At 41.0% G+C, this 21,646-nt stretch overlaps 1 protein-coding gene across 3 annotated transcripts in view; it reads left to right on the top strand.

Annotated features, from left to right (window-relative positions):
- Positions 1-21,646, top strand: part of LOC123961328 (glutamate receptor ionotropic, NMDA 2B) — a 124,337-nt gene that overhangs the window by 78,615 nt on the left and 24,076 nt on the right. For all 3 annotated transcript variants that reach the window (XM_046036624.1, XM_046036614.1, XM_046036632.1), the window contains 4 exons: positions 2,814-3,006; positions 12,468-12,582; positions 16,426-16,634; positions 17,044-17,215. In XM_046036624.1, coding sequence (XP_045892580.1) covers positions 2,814-3,006; positions 12,468-12,582; positions 16,426-16,634; positions 17,044-17,215 — 689 coding nt within the window. The remainder of the gene's footprint in view (positions 1-2,813; positions 3,007-12,467; positions 12,583-16,425; positions 16,635-17,043; positions 17,216-21,646) is intronic.

The raw sequence follows: 21,646 nt of genomic DNA, 5'->3' as shown, positions 1-21,646 counted from the left end.
TGAGAGATGTATGAACATATACGCAGCACTTCCCAAGTTGTAGAAAAGAATACACCATACACATGTGCGTCACACACATGCTGCCAACACACACCCATGCATCTTCCTATGAAAGAATCTTTCCCATTAATTAATAATTTTAAATTAGATATTAATAAAAGAGACGTGTGCAAAAAGGAACAAGCAATCGGAGTGAGTGACTGTTGAGAAAGTGTCAACAGTGTGTGACATTAGCTGTGGTCCTGGAGGGCCGGAGCTGTCAGTGCTGAGGCCCCACGAGGAAGGCAGGTTGCCGGGCCGCCTGTCTATTTCTGCCCACTGACATGGTAGTGGACTGGCTGACATGTGGTCATACTCTCACAAATATAGCGACTGATGGACAGAGAGAGTGACCGATTAAAAGCCAGACAGATAGCTTGATAAATTGACTTGAAGGCAGTCTGTGCTTTACTGACAGCCGTGTGACCTGAACCCAGAGGCGTCCGAAGTGTGCCAAACAGAAAGATCAGTTATTGGCCATTTTCAGAAGTCATAAGGGCACGGTGCTGAGAGTTTAGATAAGACCAGGCTTTTGATCTGGAAGCTTTTCACGTCAAAATGACCACTGAATAAATCCACCCCCTTAGTTACTATTGCTACGCCTGTCAAGCTTTCCAGCTTGAACAGAACAGAAGTCTGTTTTAGCACAGCACATATGCAGTTTACACTGTGGCAGATTTTCCACTTGAAAGTAAAAACAGCCTTTTTTTGCTAGCAAATTTCATCAGCTGTAGCTAGCCAGCCCAAGCAAATGCTAAAATGGTATAAAATGAGTTGTTTGAAAACTCCGTCTCGAGCTGTCTTTTTAACGTTTCCATGTAATTACCCTTGAATGAGTTGAAAGCTTACGGCATTCTTTAACAAGCAACACCGTTGTAAGATGTATGCTTTAATGTTCATGTTTTTAACGGTATAGTCCACTTTTACCAAATAAATAGCAGGGCAGAGCAAAACCTTTTTATGCCAAACTCTGATATAGTAGCACTTTGGCTCCCCTGCAGAAGATATTCCAGTCCTGAAGGTATTTTTCTAATAACCTGTAACCTATAACCCAACAAAATGTAGTTGGCTAATGATATGCCCCTTGCCTTTGAATTTACACTAGGTTACTACTGTAGGTTGTAGGTTAGTTAGCCAGACATGCAATGTTTGTAGCTAACATTAGAGCAGAAAAATACACAATTTAACCAGTTTCTTACACTTTTACTCTTGTGGTTTTTGGTTTCGGAGAGGTTATAACAAAATCCATCCAAATGCTACACCGAGTTTTGTTTTTACTACAGTCCCATGCACAACACTTTAACATGTGGAGAAATCCAAAGCTTGACAGACTTTGCCTTGATGTAAACCTTGGGGACTATCATGAGTTTATAGCTGCCCTACTGGACTTGCTGATTGACCTGAAGTGTAATTCTATGGTTAATTGGGTGGTCGCGACCCATACATGTTGAAAAAATGATTAACTGTATATACAAATATACAGTATGGTATATATACTGACTACTGTATATAAATAAAGATCCAAGATGGAAAATTGATTCAAAACCATTAAATCCCTTGAGAGCTGAGCTCAAGGACAACCCCACCAACCTGATAAAATCCTGACAGCGGTGAAATAGAGAGCTAAATGATTGGTCATTAAAAAGAGATAAACATTGTGTACTAGGCTCACTGCTGGGCAGCATGCGCTGTGTGTCATCAATTAATGGTGACTATTTGTCATAAGTTAATCATTATCAATAACGGCGGTTTAATATCAATGAAACTCATTATCAAAATGTCATCTGTGTTTTAATAGATGCATAATAAGTTTCACAGTAAATTGACTCTTTGCAAAGCGTTTCTCTGTTTTTTTCCTTTTTTTCCTTTTAGATTGATAGTATATCAAGAATAAATGGAACAAAACACATTGATAAAATAAGTTATGTCTTCTAGGATCCATAAAGGTAAATCATTCTCATTTGTTATTAGATGACTTTCACTAGGCTGCTCGCATATGTGGGTTTGTGTGAATCTAAGCAGTGGGAGGATCCTCAGCCTGCCTTCCCTGGACAAATGCAGGTAAAAAAAAACAAGTGTCCTCAGCCTTGGGAATATTTGGAAATACTAAATATCCATGTATCGTCCATCTACTCGCTATGTAAATTAACAGCAGAGAAGGACAGTGGGGTGGGGGATGGACGGGCATCCTGGCAAACAACTGAATGGGTTGATGTATGGTTGGAAGGGCACCGGGAGAGATGGTCAGGGAGACTGAGAGAGACCTACGAATGAATGTTCATAAATAGACAGACTGTCAAAAGAGAACAGGCAGACAGAAGGACAGATAAACAGGCGTACAGACAGTGCAAAGGCCAACAAACAGAGACAGACAGTGCTAAAGACAGACAGATGGGCAAACACAGCAAGGTGATAGACGCTCACTCAGGCAGGATGGGAGTGCTATTCATCTGCTCTCTGAGTCATCACGTAGTGTGTGCTCTGTCTGTTGGAGTGTGTTCAAAACATATACACTCTGTATACCCTAACTGAGTTATTCCAGTCTCTCCCCGCTTTAGTTTTCTCCATCTGTCTGTCTCTGCTTGGTCTTTCTGTCTCTTTACTTCCCCCATATAATCCAATTCACATCTCTCATTTTCATGCCTTATTTACCTTATATTCCTGAATCCTTCCCTACTTACCTCTGTATTTTCACTAATCCCTCTGTCCCCGTCTATCTCCCCTATCTTTCAACACCTCCTCTAATCCTTCTCCTTCTTGCTCTGTCCACACAGGTCTGCTCTCTGTGTCCTATGACGAGTGGGACTATGGCCTAGAGGCCCGTGTTCGCGACGGCGTGGCGATCATCACTATGGCAACCTCCACCATGATGATGGACCGTGGACCTCACACCCTCCTAAAGTCAGAGTGCCACGGAGCTCCTGACAAGAAGACTCCCATCTCAGGCAACCCTAATGAAGTGCTCAGGTGAGTGAAGACGGAGGCTGGATTGTGTGTTTACTGTTAAACTGAGAGCAGTTTGGACATATGATGGATAATTAGTAAACATTGTACCACATTAGTATATCTACATAAGTTTAATTTATGTGTATTTTTCTGTGAGGTGATTAACAACATGTCCAAGCTGGATTATTTACACATTGCAGTAGTTAAAGGAATAGTATAGACATTTTGGGAAACAAACTTCAATTAATAGCCGAGTCCCAAAAAGCCGCCTACCTCCTTTACTGGCCTGGTGTGGGAACACATTTTGACAAATAAACGCAGGTCTCCATTAAACGCCTGGTCTGGTTTTTATGTAAGTTCTTTGGATGTATAAAACCTCGCCGTTATCAGATCGTTAATGCAAATATTAATGTTTAAACATATGATCAGTATGTCAGTATGGACATGCTACACATCATTAGATCGAATAGATTCTCCACAATTCAAATGTTCAGTTCATTTAACGGAAACAACAAGCCCCAATAGATGAAAAGAGAAAGAAAAGTGCCGACTCCCGTTACCTTTGAAGCGCTAGTTAAGTCCGAATGTATGGAGCCTCTATAGGCCCACTTAGTCAAAAAATAAATTCTAATTACCTGAGGCCTCGAGTTACTATTTTGAGGTAATTAGAATTTATTTTTATGACTAAGTGGGCCTATGGGGGCTCTGTACGAATGTGTCCGTTCCTTGATAATTTATATTCCTTTAGTCTGTAAAGTTCCACCGATCAAAAGAATCAAAATAGCTTTTCATAAAAATAATACAACTTGTGAATCCTGTCATGTGAAGTCCATTGCTCTCTGTCTGCTAACTTCTGCCACACTTCTCACATCCTGCACCGTGTTGTTGTTTTCCTTAAATTGCTGCCTTCAAAATAAACGCGCATAAGCTGTCTGTCGGAGCTAGATCAAATGAATGACATTGGCTTGATATTATTGGATAATTTTTATACAAATAATACTCTGTTTGAAAAACTAAATTGTTTAATAGTAGCCTATTTCAGTTTTGTGCAAGAGGAATTAAAGGCCTGTCCATATGGACGCATGTCCCAAAAAAAGGCAAGGTCAATTCAGTGATTTTAGCAAAAAAAAGCCCGGGCTATTAATCAAAGTTTTACGGTATTTGCTTTCTGGGGGAGAGTTAGATGAGAAGTTTGATACCTCTCACATATCTGTTACCTTAGCTTAGCACAAAGACTAGAAACAGGTTAAAACAGCTAGCCTGGCTGTTTCTGAAACTAACAAAATCTGTCTTCCCGCACCTCTGAAATTCAGTAATTAACATATTAAATCTTGTTATTTTAATCGTTCCAATAACCAAACTGTATAGAACAACAACTCACCATTTTATAGGTTATCATGTGCCAGACTATTACTTTGGTGCTAGGAAAGGAAGGAAGCCTGCTAATCCCCCTGGAAGACGGCATATAGTTGTTTTTACAGTCCGGTTTTTGTACAAATGAAATAAGGGAGATATTCATCAGTGAACATTAGCGGTTCTACCATGCGAATTTTGTTACCTTTGGACTTAATCAAGCTAGCTTTTTACCTATTTATAGTCTTTATGCTAAGTTAAGCTAGCCAGATGCTGGCTATATATATATATATATATATATATATATATATATATATTTAACGGACAGATATCAGAGTGGTATCAATCTTCTCATTGTGAAAAGGTGTATTTCCCAAAATGTCAAACTGTTGTTATACGGTATGCACCTTAATCATTAGGTCAACAATTACTGGTAAATGTGACATATTTACCAGTAATTGTTGACCACCTAAACACAAAAACCTGGTAAATACACCATGATCACATTTCCATGTGTTTGAGCATTTGAGGGCTTCCCAAATGCGCCAGTTGATAAATAACTGCTTAGAAGTCTGTTAATGGGACTTTCAATAAGTTATAACATCTTCAGTCTTGAAATGCATACCTTAAAGCAGAAGATTCCAAAATTGGGACAAAGCTTATTGTGACGTCTTGGTATATTTGTAGAGATGTCTTAGATATTTAGGAGTGGTACTGTGTTGATTATGTTCTTTCAAAGTAAGACTGCATTTCAACATTCACCTTCCTGTTGAATGCTAACACATTTCCATACTTTTAAATCATTAAAGTATCTGTTATAATGAGAAAGTCTGAATGCACTGGAGTATTAAAGTTATTTTTCCTCTTTTGTGGGCAGTAAAACAAGCTCATCTTTTGCCTTAAAGCTATCCTTCACATATCCCATGAAAACCAGCTCTGTGGTGTGTATGTATGTATAATAAAGTATAGAGGCCGTGCGTCTCAGCAGTGGTCTCAAATGTGTACAGTCATTTATTTACAATTAAACTCACGTCTACAAATTAATGTGACATTGATTTATGGATGCTAAAATACTACGCACAGCAGCTTTAAAAAGTGCACAGGTTCAGGTGGTGCAACATCAACACGAGCCTCCTGGCATAGATCAGCACAGCCAAGGATGCAGCAAACACACACACGTGCACCTTCATTCCCTGCATACTGTGATCATCCTCCCCCATGTAATAATACCCTACACACACAAACACACAAACATTCATATGCCCCTTCCTCAGGAAAATTCAATCCCACCCCCTCAGCTGTCTGTCTCAGCACCAGGCCTTTTGAACTGGTCATGAAAAGCAGCGTTCGGCGGCACTTTGCTCTGCGCACTGCCTAATTGGTCCCAATGGCGTTTCGGTCGACAAACACTAGCCCCTTGTCGTACTGTGCTCCAGAGCTCAGCACAGTATTATATTCCGGGGTAGTTTCACCCCTCTGCCACTCGAGTCTGCTGCAGCTGTATGTTTGTGGGTATGTGTGTTTTTGGTGCGCTAGAGATAGACAGACTGTCAGTGAAGGCCAAATGTATATGTGTGTGTGTGTGTGTGCATGTGTTTGTGTGTATAGGTATTTTAAAGTATGTATGTGTTTGTGTGTGCCATGGCGATTATCATTCGTCCATTTAGCGACAGTAGTCTGGTTGCTGTTGTAGAAAATGGTTTCAGGAGTGTTGAAAAGCAACTGTATGGTGACTGGCGTCATACGCTCACAAACTGAAAAATGTATTGAACCTTCTCGCACTTGTATTCAGACATACATAAAGAGATAAGCTGTCTCGTCCCACTTTCTGAGTCTCTGGTTTGTCCCACAATTTCCCAGCTGATTACAATCACACATTTATCCAGGAATACTAGATTTCACAAAGACACACTCATACAGAGAGCCTACTGTAGAAACACGTGCTCACCTTTTTGGATTGCACTATGAATGGTGGATGTGGACAATTTTTTCTGCTCATGCTTAACTGCATCCTGCATAAAGGCGGCAAAACTTTGTTGTCCGTTCCAGCAAACTCTTTAGATGTCATTTCAACCCCTGTATGCTTGTTCACGCCTTTCTGAAGCTTTGCATTTGTTTTACCACTGCTTACTGCTTTGAGATAACTGTGGCGTTTATGGCAGCTGCTGTTGTCCCTGAATACAATTCCCCTGTTCTGTTAATGTGTGCCTCACTGTGGTCTACTGTGCGCTGCTCTCCTCAACTCTATTGTGTCCTGTGCTGCTCTCTACTCTGCTCTGCTCCCTCTGAACTCCGTCATGTTCTTCTCTGTCCTCTCTTGCCCTGTAGTCCTCTCCTTTGTTTGGCGCCTGGTCTGCTTTTATACATCTGCTCTCCGTTCTCCTCTGCTTTGTTCCACTTTATTCTCTTCTGGCGAGCGCTGCTCTGCTATGTTTTATCTGCTCACACTTTCCTCTCTTCCCCTCTGTTTTCTCCTCTCCTCTCCTAGTTTTCCTCACCTCTCCCCCAATCCTCCCCAGCCATCGTCTATTCTCCAGACCTGCAGTTTTATAATCAACTTAGCTGTGTTGTTGATTAGATCAGTTGCAAGCGCTGCTAAGATCCTTCGCCCCTCGCTGCCTTAACTAAATTTGTTTGGTGATAACCTTTGTCTTTAAGTGTTCAATCAAGAGATTAGCATTTGGCCTACAGTCTATATACTAGAAACTGAATGAATGGCTGCTTGCCTGGCTTGCAGGCTGTTTGGTTGGCTGGATGGGTGCCCTGCTGCCTGTTGGTTCACTACTAAGTGAATCAATGGATGAATAAATGAAAGATGGGTGGAGAGGGAAGGGAATCAACTCAATCAAAAGGTTCTTTTGTGGGGCAGGAAAACCTTATATTCAGCGACACTCCAGTGAATCATAATTTGTAAATTTTCAGACAGTTCTTTATAGCAAATTGTTAATAAATCCAATAAAGTCACAATTAATTCTTAGTAATGGAGAATGGCATATCATTGCTGTGCTAAGCTTGAAAGCAATCCTCAATCTCAAAATCAATGGAGCCTGGCAACTGGAAGTCAGACTAATCTTAAACTATTAACTACTACTATTAACTACACTATTAACTGTAGATAAACTGCCTGGACTATTTCTTGCTTCCGACTGAATCCGAGACAGATCCTTGTTAGGTACTTTAGAGAGATTTATTTCCAGGACATCCGCCATATTTAAAAACTTGAAGTTGAAAATTCAGATAAAAAATCTGAAGCAGCGCAGCAAGTGTTTAATGAAGGAAGACGGCACTTAGCAGCCGATCATGTCACGCCCTGGTGAAATGCTGCATATTATGAGCACATACACGCCAAACCACACTGAACAAAGCAAAATTTGTGGGACAGCTTTGGAACTCAGTGTATCTGATATTTAATTCTGGTAGGGATTATGAGAGATTAACACACATCACTTGTTTTCACACACAACGCATGTTTTTCAAGCTTGTTAATTACGAACAGCTTAGGTCAGCATGGAAATATGGAAATCATATCTAGTTCACATTTCAGTCTACTGCTTGGTGATGAAGAATTGCTGTATGGTCATGGTCATCTACTTGACTTTACAAGCCATACATTATGCCGATCCCTCTCTGCTTAGCATTTCCTTGTCCAGCCCTTAGAGCTTCATAGAATACCACAAGAGAAGGACACGTCACTCCACTAAGCAAATTAAGTCCACTGTAGCCAGCACTGTGACATTCCAGCTAATGCTACAGTTTGAGCCTGACAAATGAAGATAGCAGAAAGGGGAAGAAGAGAGCAAAGCACAGAGAGCAAAAGACAAAGTGAGGGAGAGATAGGAAGAGAGACTACTGCTGAGCAATACACAACAGTGTGAGAATCATGAGTTTGACAACAGTGGCCCTGACCTTGCCAGGCGTGGACAGGTTCCAAATGAGCTTGGAGTTGGAAAGGTGTCAAGTGCTTTTAAGCTCTGTGGACATTTTTGAACTTCTGTGGCCTCAGTGAGGCTTTCAATAGAGTGTATGTGTGTTTGCATGTGTGCACGCGTCTGTGTGTGCGCAGTACACTCTGAAGCAGTATTTTGACCCTATTGAGCTGAGGGATGAGTGTGTGCCAGCTCGATGGACAGTGTGCCCACCTGTGTGTGTGTGTGTGTGTGTGTGTGTGTGTGTGCTCTTCTAGCTATTTTAGACTGAGTCTATAAACACTAGTTGAGTGTGTGTTTATGGGGCAGGCCAGAGGGAGGCGTTAAAAAGGTACCTGTTTGTGATGGGGCTTGATTGGAACTAGGTCAGGATTCTCCTGATCTCTCTCTCTCTCTCCTCTTTCGTCCCTCTCCCTTCTCTTCAATTTATGTCTTTTTTTCTCCTCCTAAATCATCTGTCTCCAAATCTCCTTTTCTCTACCAGGTTTATTCAGTTCCCTACTTTTCTGTAGTTTTATTTTATCTCACATAATCATTGCTTCTCCTGCTATTTTTATCATATTATTTTCTCTCTTTTTCTGCCCTTTACTGCTTCCTTGTTCCCCTTAATTCCCATTATTATATTTTTTGGTTCTTTTGGTTTGTCTTTTAAGGCTTTTGAAGTTTTTTTCAAAAATGCGAAGAATAATATTAGCTCAAGGATTTTTATCAATTATCTCTGAAATGATAATCCACTCTGTTCAAGGTCTACCATTTAAATTACGATGTATTATTATGATTAGTTTTAATTAAGTGCTGTCTAATATTTGTCAAAAATAAATCAAATCAAAGCCACGTATCTAGTGCCATTTGCTAGTTTGATGTTCCCACTCCTCACCTCCTTTTTGTTTCACTGTTCCTGTCTTGTCATCTCTCCACACTCTTCCCATTAGCACAATTTAATACACTGTTTACACATTCAGTTCCCGTGTCCAAACACACACAGATGCCACTAGATTCATACTTGTGTAGACACATGCAAACAAGAAAGGCACACCTCCCTCTACATTCACACGTTATACATGCATGTAATAAAACTACAGTATTTCTGTCTGCCACAGTGCCATACGGGACGTGGTATTATTATCCATATAGATTCCTTTACAAATCCTGTAAGTACATCGCACCACAGTAATTGCCAAGGAGTGTAATTCATGACTAATTCATGTCAGGGTTAATTTATTAAAACTGCCTTATCAATATTTCACTCCACTCCTCCATTATTCACATCAGAACATGGGCTAAAATGTATCTGTGTCAGGCCATGGAGTTAGCATGGCAAGTGTGTGTGTGTGTGTGTGTGTCGGGCATGCTGTGTTGTTCTGATTAAGGCAATGGCGAGAATTATCCTCAAATAAATAAAAACAGGAAAGAAGAGATTCACTGAAATGTCTGCGAAACGTGCAGCAGTTAACGAAGGGCATATTGTAACTTATAGGTTTGATTGGCGAAATGCCTGTTGGAATCTGGTCAGTGTCACTCGCTTCGCTAGGTGGAGACAGCTGCTGCTGCCGTTTGAATCTTAATTCACCTGCTGTACAGTACAGCTCAGATATTCTCCTCTAGCTTGAGCCGTAAACTGACTAGTTCAACAGGATATAAAAACAAGGGGTTTAGTGGGTGGGTGGATGTGTGTCTTTTTATGGTATTCATGTGCATGTGTGCATTCTTAGCATGCTCGATACTTAATGCCATCTTATGACACATACAGCTTTATAAAATAGAGGGAGGTGGTAAGAGCATAGGTTTGTGTTAACATGTTTAATTGTGTCTTTGGCATGGCAAGGAAGGCATTGAAGGTCTGTCATCCAGCTTTGAGCAAGGCACTTAACACCCAGCTGCCCCAGTGGACCTGCTCAGTGGCCCATAAGAGGTCTGACTGGGCAGCTGCCAGATGTGGATATACTGTATATACCCCTGTGAATGTGAAAAAGAGCATGAATACTGAGTAAACCCTCGCCCTTTAAGTGCGTGTGTGGGCACATGTGTTAAATGCCAGTGAGACAGGAAGCTCAGAGAAGGTGATAGAAAGGGGATATGGTCACATGGATGGAACACAAAAAGTCAAAGTGGCTTCCTGTATGCTCAGTAGTCACAGTGTGATGGGAGAAGAGTGTTTCAGTCTAATATGTCCCATCCCACCACTCTTTCTCTCTCCTTCTCTCTCTCTCTTTCCCTCCCACCCTCTGCGAGATTAGCGTTACCATAGTAACACAGCAGATTGGCTTGGAAATCACAGTGGTTGTGGGTGCCATGGCAACACACATATGCTTGTGTTTTGCTCTGTTACTGCTGTCAACGTTTGTTGGATGCACACACACATACACACACACACTCACGTGCAGACACACACAAAGGCCCCACATTGTTGCATGTAACAATAGCTTGCTCAGTAAAGATTAAAGGGGGCACAGCGTCAAGTCATTTTGTAAATGGCTTATGATTTATGCAGCAGATTCTGTGCACTTTGTATCAGTGCCAAGGCTCTGCAGGACGGGGTGGTTAGCTGGACACATGGGGCTGCATGAGAGGGTATGATGCTGGATGATTCTGCTCACCACAGCCCATTGGAAATATCAATATTTAATATAGGAAATAGAATATGCTAGCTGGCATTAGAGTAATGACATTATTACACTGCCTACACTCTATTCTTTACATAGGACCTGCACAGATAGATGAGGGAGATTGAGGAAAGTGATGGTTCAAGACAAACTGATTCATGTGTTCTGATACATGACCCAGGACGTTGTTTACAGAACCCATCAGCACACTGGCACCAAGCCAATCTTTTACACGCACACACACACACACCTTTGTTATTTATATTTTCATCTACATATATATATATATATATATATATGGTGCACGGTTTTGAGGCAGTGTTTCCATGGAAACAGTCACAGAGAGAGAGGGAGACAGAGAGAGAGAGAAGAGAGTAAAGGATGAGGGTGTGAAAGAGTGTGTGTGTGTGGGATGACAGTGTAGTGATTGGTGTTCACCTGACATAAACATTCCTGTTCTCATATACACACACTTACACACTCCTACGCACATTCACCATAATCACCGCAAGAGAACACAGTGTTGAGTGTCTGTGTGCACGCAGGCATGTATGTGTATGTGTGTGTGTGTGTGTGTGTGTGTGTGTGTGTGTGTGTGTGTGAGAGAATGTGTGTGTTTATTGTGTTTAGTTGAAGGGAGGTGAAATGATTTCACCTGACAGAAACAATGCTGCTTTCTCTCGGTTTCTCTTTCTCCGCCACACAAGTGCACCGACTGAAGTAGACACACAGAGCCAGACACAAACACACATACGCACACACCAACGCAAAGTGATCTGCCAAGCTGCTATTGGTGTGTTATATAGTGCTTTTTGTTATATTTAATGCCAGACACAAACTGCATTTTCAAGCTGACTTGTTTATATAAACTTGAAAGCTGTCTATGGAGTGATTTGAGCTCCTAGAAATGATGATGACATATGAGTGTAGTGTACTACTGTAATGTACTACTAATAACGTTGTACAATAACACATTGATAATTAGTGAGCTTTAGAGGTGCTGGTAGGTGGCAACTGTTTCCAACTTTTTTCCAGTCTTTGTGCTTAGCTAAGCTAATTTGCTGCTGGATGTAGCTTCATATATAGTGAACAGATACAAAATGAGAGTAGAAAGAATTTTCTCATCTAACTCTCCACCAAAAAGTAAACAAGCGTATTTCCCAAAATGTCAAACTATTAATTTGAGGCCACATCAATACAAGTGGCAATATTGAACATGGGATGATTTGAGATAGTTTGCTTAAATTAAATTTCCTCAGTACCATGTTAAAATCACTGCTGTTTGTTGCTGTCTGCAACTGATGATTAATGTAATTCCATCTATTTATGAAAAACCTGCATAAACATTGGCTGATAGCTATTTCCCAGCAGATGATGAATTTGTTTAATGTCACTGGGTTTGTCTGAAAAGATAAATGCTTAGAGAATAAACTGACATATGGTGAAACTTTAATGTTTGGGAAATTGAGTCATCAAACAAGAAATAATAAAGACATATAAAGCAAATCAAACATTTGAGAGCTGCCACTGGCAAAGATATTTTAAGGAAGTGTAATATGCCTCAACAAGTCTCTTTCTCTCTCAATGTTTCCATCTACAGGTACCTGATGAATGTGACGTTTGAGGGGCGTAATCTGTCGTTCAGCGAGGACGGATACCAGATGCACCCCAAGCTGGTCATCATTCTGCTCAACAAGGACAGACAGTGGGACCGGGTGAGAAGAGAGATGGTAGAGAAAGGGGGAGAGTGCCTGTGTGTTTATGTTTGCGTGTGTGGTTGTGTGTGCATCTATATTCATGTTGCTGGTTAAAACGCATTAAAACAGCCAAAAAACAGCCATGCCTATCATGTGTAAACTCTTGAAGTAAATGAAAGACAGGGTGGTAGCAATGCCATTGAGATAGCTGTATCCTGTAAGTACAGTACCTGATTGGTCCATGAGTATCTGTCTCTCTATCTGCATATCTCATCACCTGATTTTCACTTTTTAAGCATTTTGAGCCGTGAGCTTTATCGGCGCTACTCTGATTAGATAATATCAACTCGGCGAAGGTGCCTTTGAGCAACACACTGCAGCAAAAGCTCAAGGGTGGTGAAATAGTAGGTATGCTCATCTGCTTCTGTTAAGTAAGCTGTTACATACTACCCATGATTTGTCTAGTGTTTTTACAATATCAAATTGCCTGTGATGCACTCAGAACATGGAAAGGTGTTTCTCATGGTCCCAAAGAGTTCCTGTCAGAACTAATATGGAGCAAAAAATAAAATATCATCAGTGTCTATATATTGCTGGGTGCATTTGTGTGTTCATATTAATGTAACTGAAGCAAAAAGGTAGCTCCAAGGATCATATTGTACATAGTTAGTGTTACAGCAAGACAGTTTTCAGATAGGATAAATAAAATACGCATGTTTTTCTGCACATTGCCGTACAGTACTGCATATCATTTGGTTGCGCAGTAGGCTTCCACTAAAATGATCTTTGCAATAGTCAGACCTGCGTCTTCTCAGGCATTGTGATAAAGACAGAACTTATGGTTAGATTTGCTTAAATTGCTACCAAATGACTTTTAGAATACCACATATATGCCATAGTGTTGAGAAGGGTAGATGGGGTTATTATAGAATCTGTAGTCCAGTGAGACTGTGGCGAGGTATTGTTGTAGGACCCCAGGTCTGCTTATGAACTGTACAAACAAGAGAATCATTCACACCTTCATGCACAGTGACAAAGCTTACCTATTTTATATCCGTGCTTGTGCACATGCTGGCTCAATAGATAAACATAAATACCCCCCAGAATGCCAAATATGGTCCACCACATGCCTTTGAAAGTCCCAGTGCCCTTAATGTAAACTTTCTTGTTGTGGACCGAGAAAGATAAAGACGAAAAACTGACGAAGAATGTGAGGCACTGTAGTGTCCCGGGAGTAGGTGTGTGGCAGCATGCACCGGGGCAAAAGACTGAGGGACCTAAATCTCATTCTGTGTGCGTGAAGGTCAAATAAAGAATTGCAATACACAGATAGACATTAGGATTATTTTACCCAGAACTGATATTAAAAGGGAAAATGGACAATTAAGAGAAAATCACAAATTATTATTATTTTAGTACTTAGAATAATATTATGATATTGTGATAATTTTCTCCATACCAAAACGTAACAGTTCATTATTGATGCAGATTGATTACAATGAAATATCATAAATGGATACTATGGATCTCCTATATCGAGCAACAGGTGCATGCATGGCTAAAGAAACAAAACAAAGTTTAGGCAGTCATTCTGACAGAGATGATTACCTTTTTTTTAAATTAAACAAAAATATACATCCTCTGGAGCGATAGTTTACAACCTATCTAATGTGCTTACATTGGCGACAGTAAGGTCCGTTTGTGCGTCGATAATTCAGAAATCAGTTTATCCTTGCGATTACACCTGTGTACCACAAGGGGTTTGTTGGTGTGATTCTACATGAATGTACTAAATGTACTCTAGCCTAATAGGATATTTCTAAATCAGTGTATTTGCATACAAATAAGGATATGCATGGTTGAAGCACAAAAGTGTGCCCCCAACCTCTAAACTGTGTGAAGTTCAGCTATAAAAGACTGTACCGGGCGTCTTCTACTATGTAAATATGTGACTTGAGTCAAAATTTACATGCACTCAGTCAGCTCTCTAAGTGGTGGAAGAGAAGGTTGGGCAACAACAATCCTGAGTCATACTCTGAATCAACAACCTTAAATGAACTTAGATGCTCCTCGCCACCAGCATGCACCTGTGCTTCCTGATGCTCACCCTCCATTGTATCTGTGTCGTGCAGTCTGACTCTTTTGACTCTCCCTATTCTCTTTTCTCAATGTTTCTCTCTTTCTTCTGCCTCTCTAATCTATATTCTGTCCTCTGATCAGAGAACAAGGTGAATCGCTCCCCTCCTGTCTCCCCTCTCTCTCTTTCTCCCATTGGAGCCTGCACCACCCCGTCTCTTTCCTCCCCCTCCTCCTCCTGCTCCCTTACTCATGTTTAATTCTTAGCTTGACTTCCAGCTGAACCACTTTTCTTGGATCCTAATGAGTTCCAGCTCCTACAACAATCCTTCCACTGGACCTTTGAAGTAATGCGAAGACTCTGTCGTGTCCGGTCCAGTTTACTCCCCTCTAGGTGGATTTTTACCCTTTTCTCTTCACCTCCCTCTCCTTTTTTCTTTTTCCTTCCAAACCTGTCTATCTCGATCACTTACTCCCGCTCACTCGTTTTTTGTCCCGATAGAAGAAGGCTGCATTGTGCCCCGGGGATACACAGCATTAGCTTGTCCTCTCCAGGCAGTCCCGGCAAGTGTGTGTTCCCTAGAGTGCGATAAGTGTGTGTGTGTACATTAACATATTTAACGAGTTTGCAAACCTGACTTTACACACTTGCACCTCTCTGTCCTGCCCTCTCTCCCATTATAGTGTGTTCAATTAGCTGATGATCCATACCCACTTCCACCCACATCTTTCCCTCAATTAAAGTGGCCTATACCGAGCACTTCTTGAGTAAAGGGCATAGGCAGAGTCTCCATGTATGGTTTCATGTGGCTAGAATCTGGGGGAAATTAACTAATTGATGATGCTTATTCAGTGGAGTAGAGCCACAAGGGCTGGAGGGCCCTCCAGACTTACAGCTGGACACTCCTCTACAGAAGAGCTAGCACTTTGCATCTAAATGAGCTCCATCTCCGGCTTTCTTTCTTTACCACACAGATACTTACTTGACTATTTTGCATCCATCAATAGTTTATTCTCTCCCATTCTGTCTGCAAATTTAACTGTTTTTCTTAATTTAATCTCTCCATCCACTTCTCTGTCTCGCTGTTTCTCTCCCCACTCTCTCCTCTTGATCTGAATTCTGCTCTCTCCCCCGTTTCAGTCTCGTCCTTCACGATAACCTTGTTCTCATTCTCTACTCTGGGTCCCAGTCCTCCCCTCCCCTCCCCTCCTCTGCTCTCCTCTCCTCTTTTGTAGGTTGTATTGTCTACATGTCCTTTCACTAACTTTCTCAGTTGCCGTATTTCACTAATATTTTTAATTATCCGTCATACGTTTCCCCTGTTCATTTGTTACCTAATTGTTGTTTTATTGGCAGATGGACTAATAACAGCTAAACCCAGAAAACAGAAAATGAGGCAATAAAACGCCAAATCAGAGTGAGATGTTTTTGCATAACAAGCATTCAACCTCTACATTGCTTTTTGGTGATGTGTTTCAACTGTGACTAGCTGTTTGCAAGAGCAGAGCTGCAGGTATTTTTGATGGACTGGACTCATTGCAATTTTTGAATTTGATTCCTGCCCCGTGATTCATTTCATGTATGTATTTTACTATTACACTTAATAGCGTTGAGTTGAAGAGCTACTCCATCAGACTGAATTAAAATCTAAGACTATGAACCTCTATGGTTGCAGTTAACTCACTTGTAAAAAAACAAAAACAAATCAAATATCCAAATCTAAATCTGAGCATGACATTTTTAAGGCAATCTCAATGTCTTTTGTTTGCTATATGTCTCTGCAGGTGGGTAAATGGGAGAATGGTTCCCTGTCCATGAAGTACCATGTGTGGCCTCGCTATGAACTATATGGCGGGCCAGCAAACATTGAGGATGACCACCTGTCCATCGTGACATTGGAGGAGGCTCCGTTCGTCATTGTGGAAGATGTGGACCCACTTAGCGGGACGTGTATGAGGAACACTGTACCTTGCCGGAAACAGATCAAAACACTGTGAGACTCAAAGCTCAGATTTACCAAATCCGAGCCTTAGAAGCAAGAATAAGAATGCATGTCAAGAAGAAAAACACATTTCAGTTATGTAAATTATTATAATTAATATGTAACTCATAGACTGTTTTATCTTTCCATCTGCCACATTAGCTCACAGAGCTACCTACTGCAGAACTGACCAAAGTAGAAATTAAATGTAAAAACCTGGCAACTGCCTAAAATTTGCTTGTGAATTATGTTAATTTCCCACGACAGCTGTACAGAGCCAGAGGTAGAATCAGTTCACACTTCGTCTATGAGAGTGACAGTGCCAGATACACTAAAATCACGTTTAAAATAAACAATTCATGCCACTTCAGACAGAAGTACACATTTGCTTAGATACCCCTCTGTTTATCTATCTACGTAGTAATCAGACGAAGGAGTCGGGGATCTACATAAAGCGTTGCTGTAAGGGTTTCTGCATTGACATCCTGAAGAAGATTGCCAAGACGGTAAAGTTTACCTATGACCTTTACCTGGTCACTAATGGCAAACATGGCAAGAAGATCAACGGAACATGGAATGGCATGGTGGGAGAGGTGAGCAGATAAGTTGTGTCTATGTGTTTGTCTTTCTGTGGCTACGTTTGTCTTTATTTTTATCAGCCCAGACAGTAATGGTGTGTAATATATTTGTCAGACCAAATCTGAAAGCTGTCTACTAAATGTTCAGTCAGTGGAAAGCAGGTCTACAAATCAAGCCTCTTTGTGCATGCCATGTGTTAATTATGTGACAGTCTCATTTGTAGTTTGTTGGCAAAACTTGCATGAAGTTTTGCCAATGAAGATTGCACCTAATCCACACTTTGCAATAGCATCTTACCATTATTGATGTTACTGCTGTTTAAAAGATGGTGTTAAGACATTTGGGTTATCAGTACAATGCAGAAATACATTTGCATATTTGGCAACAAGTCAGACAAGGAAAGGAGAATGACTTCTTTCTATCTGTGGTCGCAGCAGAAAACACTCCAATTACAAAACAGGCTTTGGTGCACAGAGGAGTCAGCCTTGGTGCAGAAGTTGAAATTGACATCGAAATGTATTTTACTCTGTAAATAATTACAACAGCTTGGGAAAATAAAAACAAAAAATTAAAATGATCACCAACAAAACAGTAGAAAGACCTTTTTCCTGCAGACAGAAAGCTGCAGCTTATTGCACCTACCCATTTTGCAAAAGACCTTTTGCAAAATGATCCTTACACAGGTCCACGTCACCAGGGAGTGATGAGAAGGAGATCTGCAAAAGTAACATCAGACAACTACACTAATGCCAACATGATGATACACAATGCCAACATGCCTCTGATCAGACATTTTTAAATTTGTCCTTCAAACAATTTTAAAACAATGTGTGGCACACATTTTCAGTTCCTCACTACAGCTGTTCCATAAATGCACCCCTTTAACAGAAATAAAATGTTTCTCTACATTAGACCTGACCCATTTGATTCTTAAATATGCAGAGTCCTCTCAAATCATTGAGTTTTTCTCATTTGAAACAACTTTTGGATGCTTTCAGGTAGTCATTTATGTTTGACCTTGTGCAGTTCCAAAAGTTCCTGAATTTTAGAGCCTTTAATTTAATGAGCAGTTGGTTCTTGAAAAGTAGTTTTATTTACAATTCTTATAGCTCTCTTTTGACGTATACAAATTGGATTTGTTTTTGTTTTGAATGTGTTTCCCCATATGTCCTCACAGTAAGTAATGTATATTAGTATACGTGAACAATACAAAGTGTTTAATTTTATACAGTAGCCTATTGATTAATAGACATCATTTATACATGGTTGCCAAAATAATTTATGAACTATTCCCTCTCAGAAATATGAAGTCAGGCGCCCTTTGTACTTAATTGTCACTTATCATACCAATTCCACAGTATCCAAAAGTTTCTAATTCTAACTACTACAAAATAAATTTGTATCAGCTGCAAATAAAACACATTTTAACTCTCGCAATCTCTTTCATCAATTAGATGTGCTAGAACACTGCAAATAAGACAAAGCTTGTGTGCTCATTGCCACAAAATAAAGCCATGACCATGCAGCCACTGTGAGTCTGGTTTTTGGTAACGTTTGATTGAACCTGCCAAGAGTTTATCACATCAAGATGCTTGGAATTACTGCCTAGGTGAAGAAAAGGTCAAAGGGGAGACAGAGTTACAGTCTGTGTTCACCCCTGGGCTCAATGTACTGTGCTATATTTAGCTGCTTGAAGGGTATGTTTCCTCTTTGCAGTGTGTTTTCGTACCTTGAATTATGAGCTTCCCTTTCCGGGTCAACCCTCTGCCCAACAGGCCTAACACTTGTGTCAGATGGGCTAAGCACCTACCCCAGGAGTGTGTATAGTTCAGTAAGCTGTTCACTCTGGGCTCTAAATATTCGCTGTACTCTTGATGTTCTGTCTTTCTGGCTATTTGTTAATGAAGGAAAAGGCAAACAGATCGATAGTAGCCCAAAGGTCACAAGTTGAAAACACGCTCCGTCCCTCTTTGTGTGGACACTGAAGTTTGAACAACCTTCAGAAGTCACAGGCAAGATTATGTGTCCATTTTGTCGCGCAGCCCTGCTCAATTTACATTAAACTGACCCATTTAATCTATTATATAAAGCCATTTAAGTCATCCTGCCAGTCAGGTGGTGTCTTTAGTGGGCACTGAGCTGTAAATGTGGTCACCTGTAATAAACTCTATCTCTCTGACTGAAAGCACCGTAATGTGCCGTCTCCTTCTCACCCCCACAGATGGTCATTAGTGGGTGGGGGTGGGGGTATTCATCTCAGCACACAGACACACATGCAGACAAGCGGCACTTGTGCATGAATGATCACAGAAATAACAGAATACATCGCAAAGAAGGAATACATGAAAAAAGAGAGAATACATGCATGAGTGCGTACACCTGGACACAGACAGGCATACACACACAGATCGTTTCCATATGCGCACAGAGAGGACACACTGGTAATGTCTCTCTCTCTCGCTCTCTCACACACACCCACACACTCCATCATAGTTCTGCCATATCTGCTAACAAAACCAACCCGTGTCCTTCTCCAGTTGGAGTGCAGCCAGTATATCTCACTCCTTAATGGACAGAAATCTGTACTGATGCTGACACACACACACACACACACACTGTGACATGCCTCAGCACGCTACTGAACACTCACCAAGTTCACTGAGGGTCTTTACACAATTTGCCGTAGCTTTTGAATGACAAAAGATCACAAAGGAAATAAAAAAATCTATGAACGTGTTCAGAAGGCCTACATTTTGTCCTAACTCAATTCTGGCATTCAGTGTCAATTTCATGGGCTGCATTGACTTGTGCTGCCCCTAATCTAAAATATTAATGGCAATACACTTGATTACATGAGTTTGGCCTTGCTAGAGAAGTCACATAACAGACACTGACACACACACACACGCCAGCTGAGGACATACACAAACGCAGATCCTCGCTCACTCATTCTCAATAACACCCACATGGGTCACTTTCATAACGCTTAGAGAACAAGTCGTAGGAGGGAGATGGAGAGAGCGAATGGAGAGAGAGGAAGTGAGTACACTGCTGGATGGACTCGCTCTCTTCCTCCGGGGAGACATTCGCACATATAGGCACTAACACACACAAGTGAACATGCACATCCGCACTTACATGCTGACAGAACAAACAAGATTGAAAAGTTACAAATGCACACACACGTACACTCACTAGCAGACACACACACTTTGGAAACTGCAAATAATGTGCAGAGTGGACGTGTAATATTCTCCCTGCCTGTAAAGGTCCACTTCACAGTTAGAGAACAAAGGTTCGCTCCCGTCTCTTTCTCTCTGCCTTTTTCCCTTTATGACTCACTCATATGTGCGCACACACACACACACACACACACACACACACACACACGCACACTCTAACACTGAAGCATATACTGGAGCTTTGACTCGCACAGTCACACACACCTTATTAACTCAGTAAGACAGTCTCGTCCCAGTTTACCCTTGTGCTGTAGGGTTTTAAAATGTGGGGCTAAATATACAACCTGTGCAGAGGTACTGACTGGAGGGAGGCAGGTAGGGGAAGGAGAGGCATTGGGGTGGCTATTTCCAGCAGCCATGACCCACTGTGGTAACCCACTTTCTTCCTCCCTCTTTCTATCTTTCTCCCTGTTTCCCTCCCCTGGTGCGCATCACGAGTGTCCACTCAGAGCACTGTGTGTGGAATGTGTGTTGGTCTCCTGTCTCTACCAGCCGTGCTCTATTTTTGTCTCCAATGTCTCCATTCTCATATGTTTCTTTGCCTCACTTTGTTCATTTTACTTTTTTAATGTATCCACTTTCCCTCAACCTGTCCCACCTGCTGTTATGTCAGATTTGATTTCCTACATTTCCTATAATAGCTTTTGACAGTGTGCTCGACTCTGCTGCATGCTTTATACATGTTAATGGAGAAAGCAAGGCAGCTACAAGTTAGTCTCTCCGTGTGATTGCTGAACATCAGTGTGGATGTTCAGCATCTAGACAGAAGTTTAGTGCTCTTGGATTATAAGGGCTGACACTAAAACCTAGTATTTTGATATATAGAATTGCTGAGGCTCAGTCACACAACAGCAGAACAAACAATAAAATGGATAAAGAAATGCAAGGGACATGGTAAAGAGCTATTTTTCAGCTATTTGCACAATACCCTTTAGAACTTACTTACTGGAAGGACCTAGCAAACATCTTCACAGGCATTTTGAAAGACTCCCAGCACAATCACCTGCAAATGAACTGATAGCTGTCATATGCTATTTTTATGCTCTGGTTTAAATGGTGTTTTTTTTACTATAAGCTATTCTTAACTATCTTGATTGTATTTGTTTTTTTAATGTTTTTGTGGCCGTGCCACCACTGAAGAACTTTCTCCTCAGGGAAAAGTTTAAGTTTTAGGACAGTTTTTTCCTTTAAAGAGCACTCCAT

This window comes from Micropterus dolomieu, linkage group LG02 (genome assembly GCF_021292245.1).
Source record: "Micropterus dolomieu isolate WLL.071019.BEF.003 ecotype Adirondacks linkage group LG02, ASM2129224v1, whole genome shotgun sequence".
Classification (NCBI taxonomy): domain Eukaryota; kingdom Metazoa; phylum Chordata; class Actinopteri; order Centrarchiformes; family Centrarchidae; genus Micropterus; species Micropterus dolomieu.
This window is presented reverse-complemented; position numbering and strand designations above follow the sequence as displayed.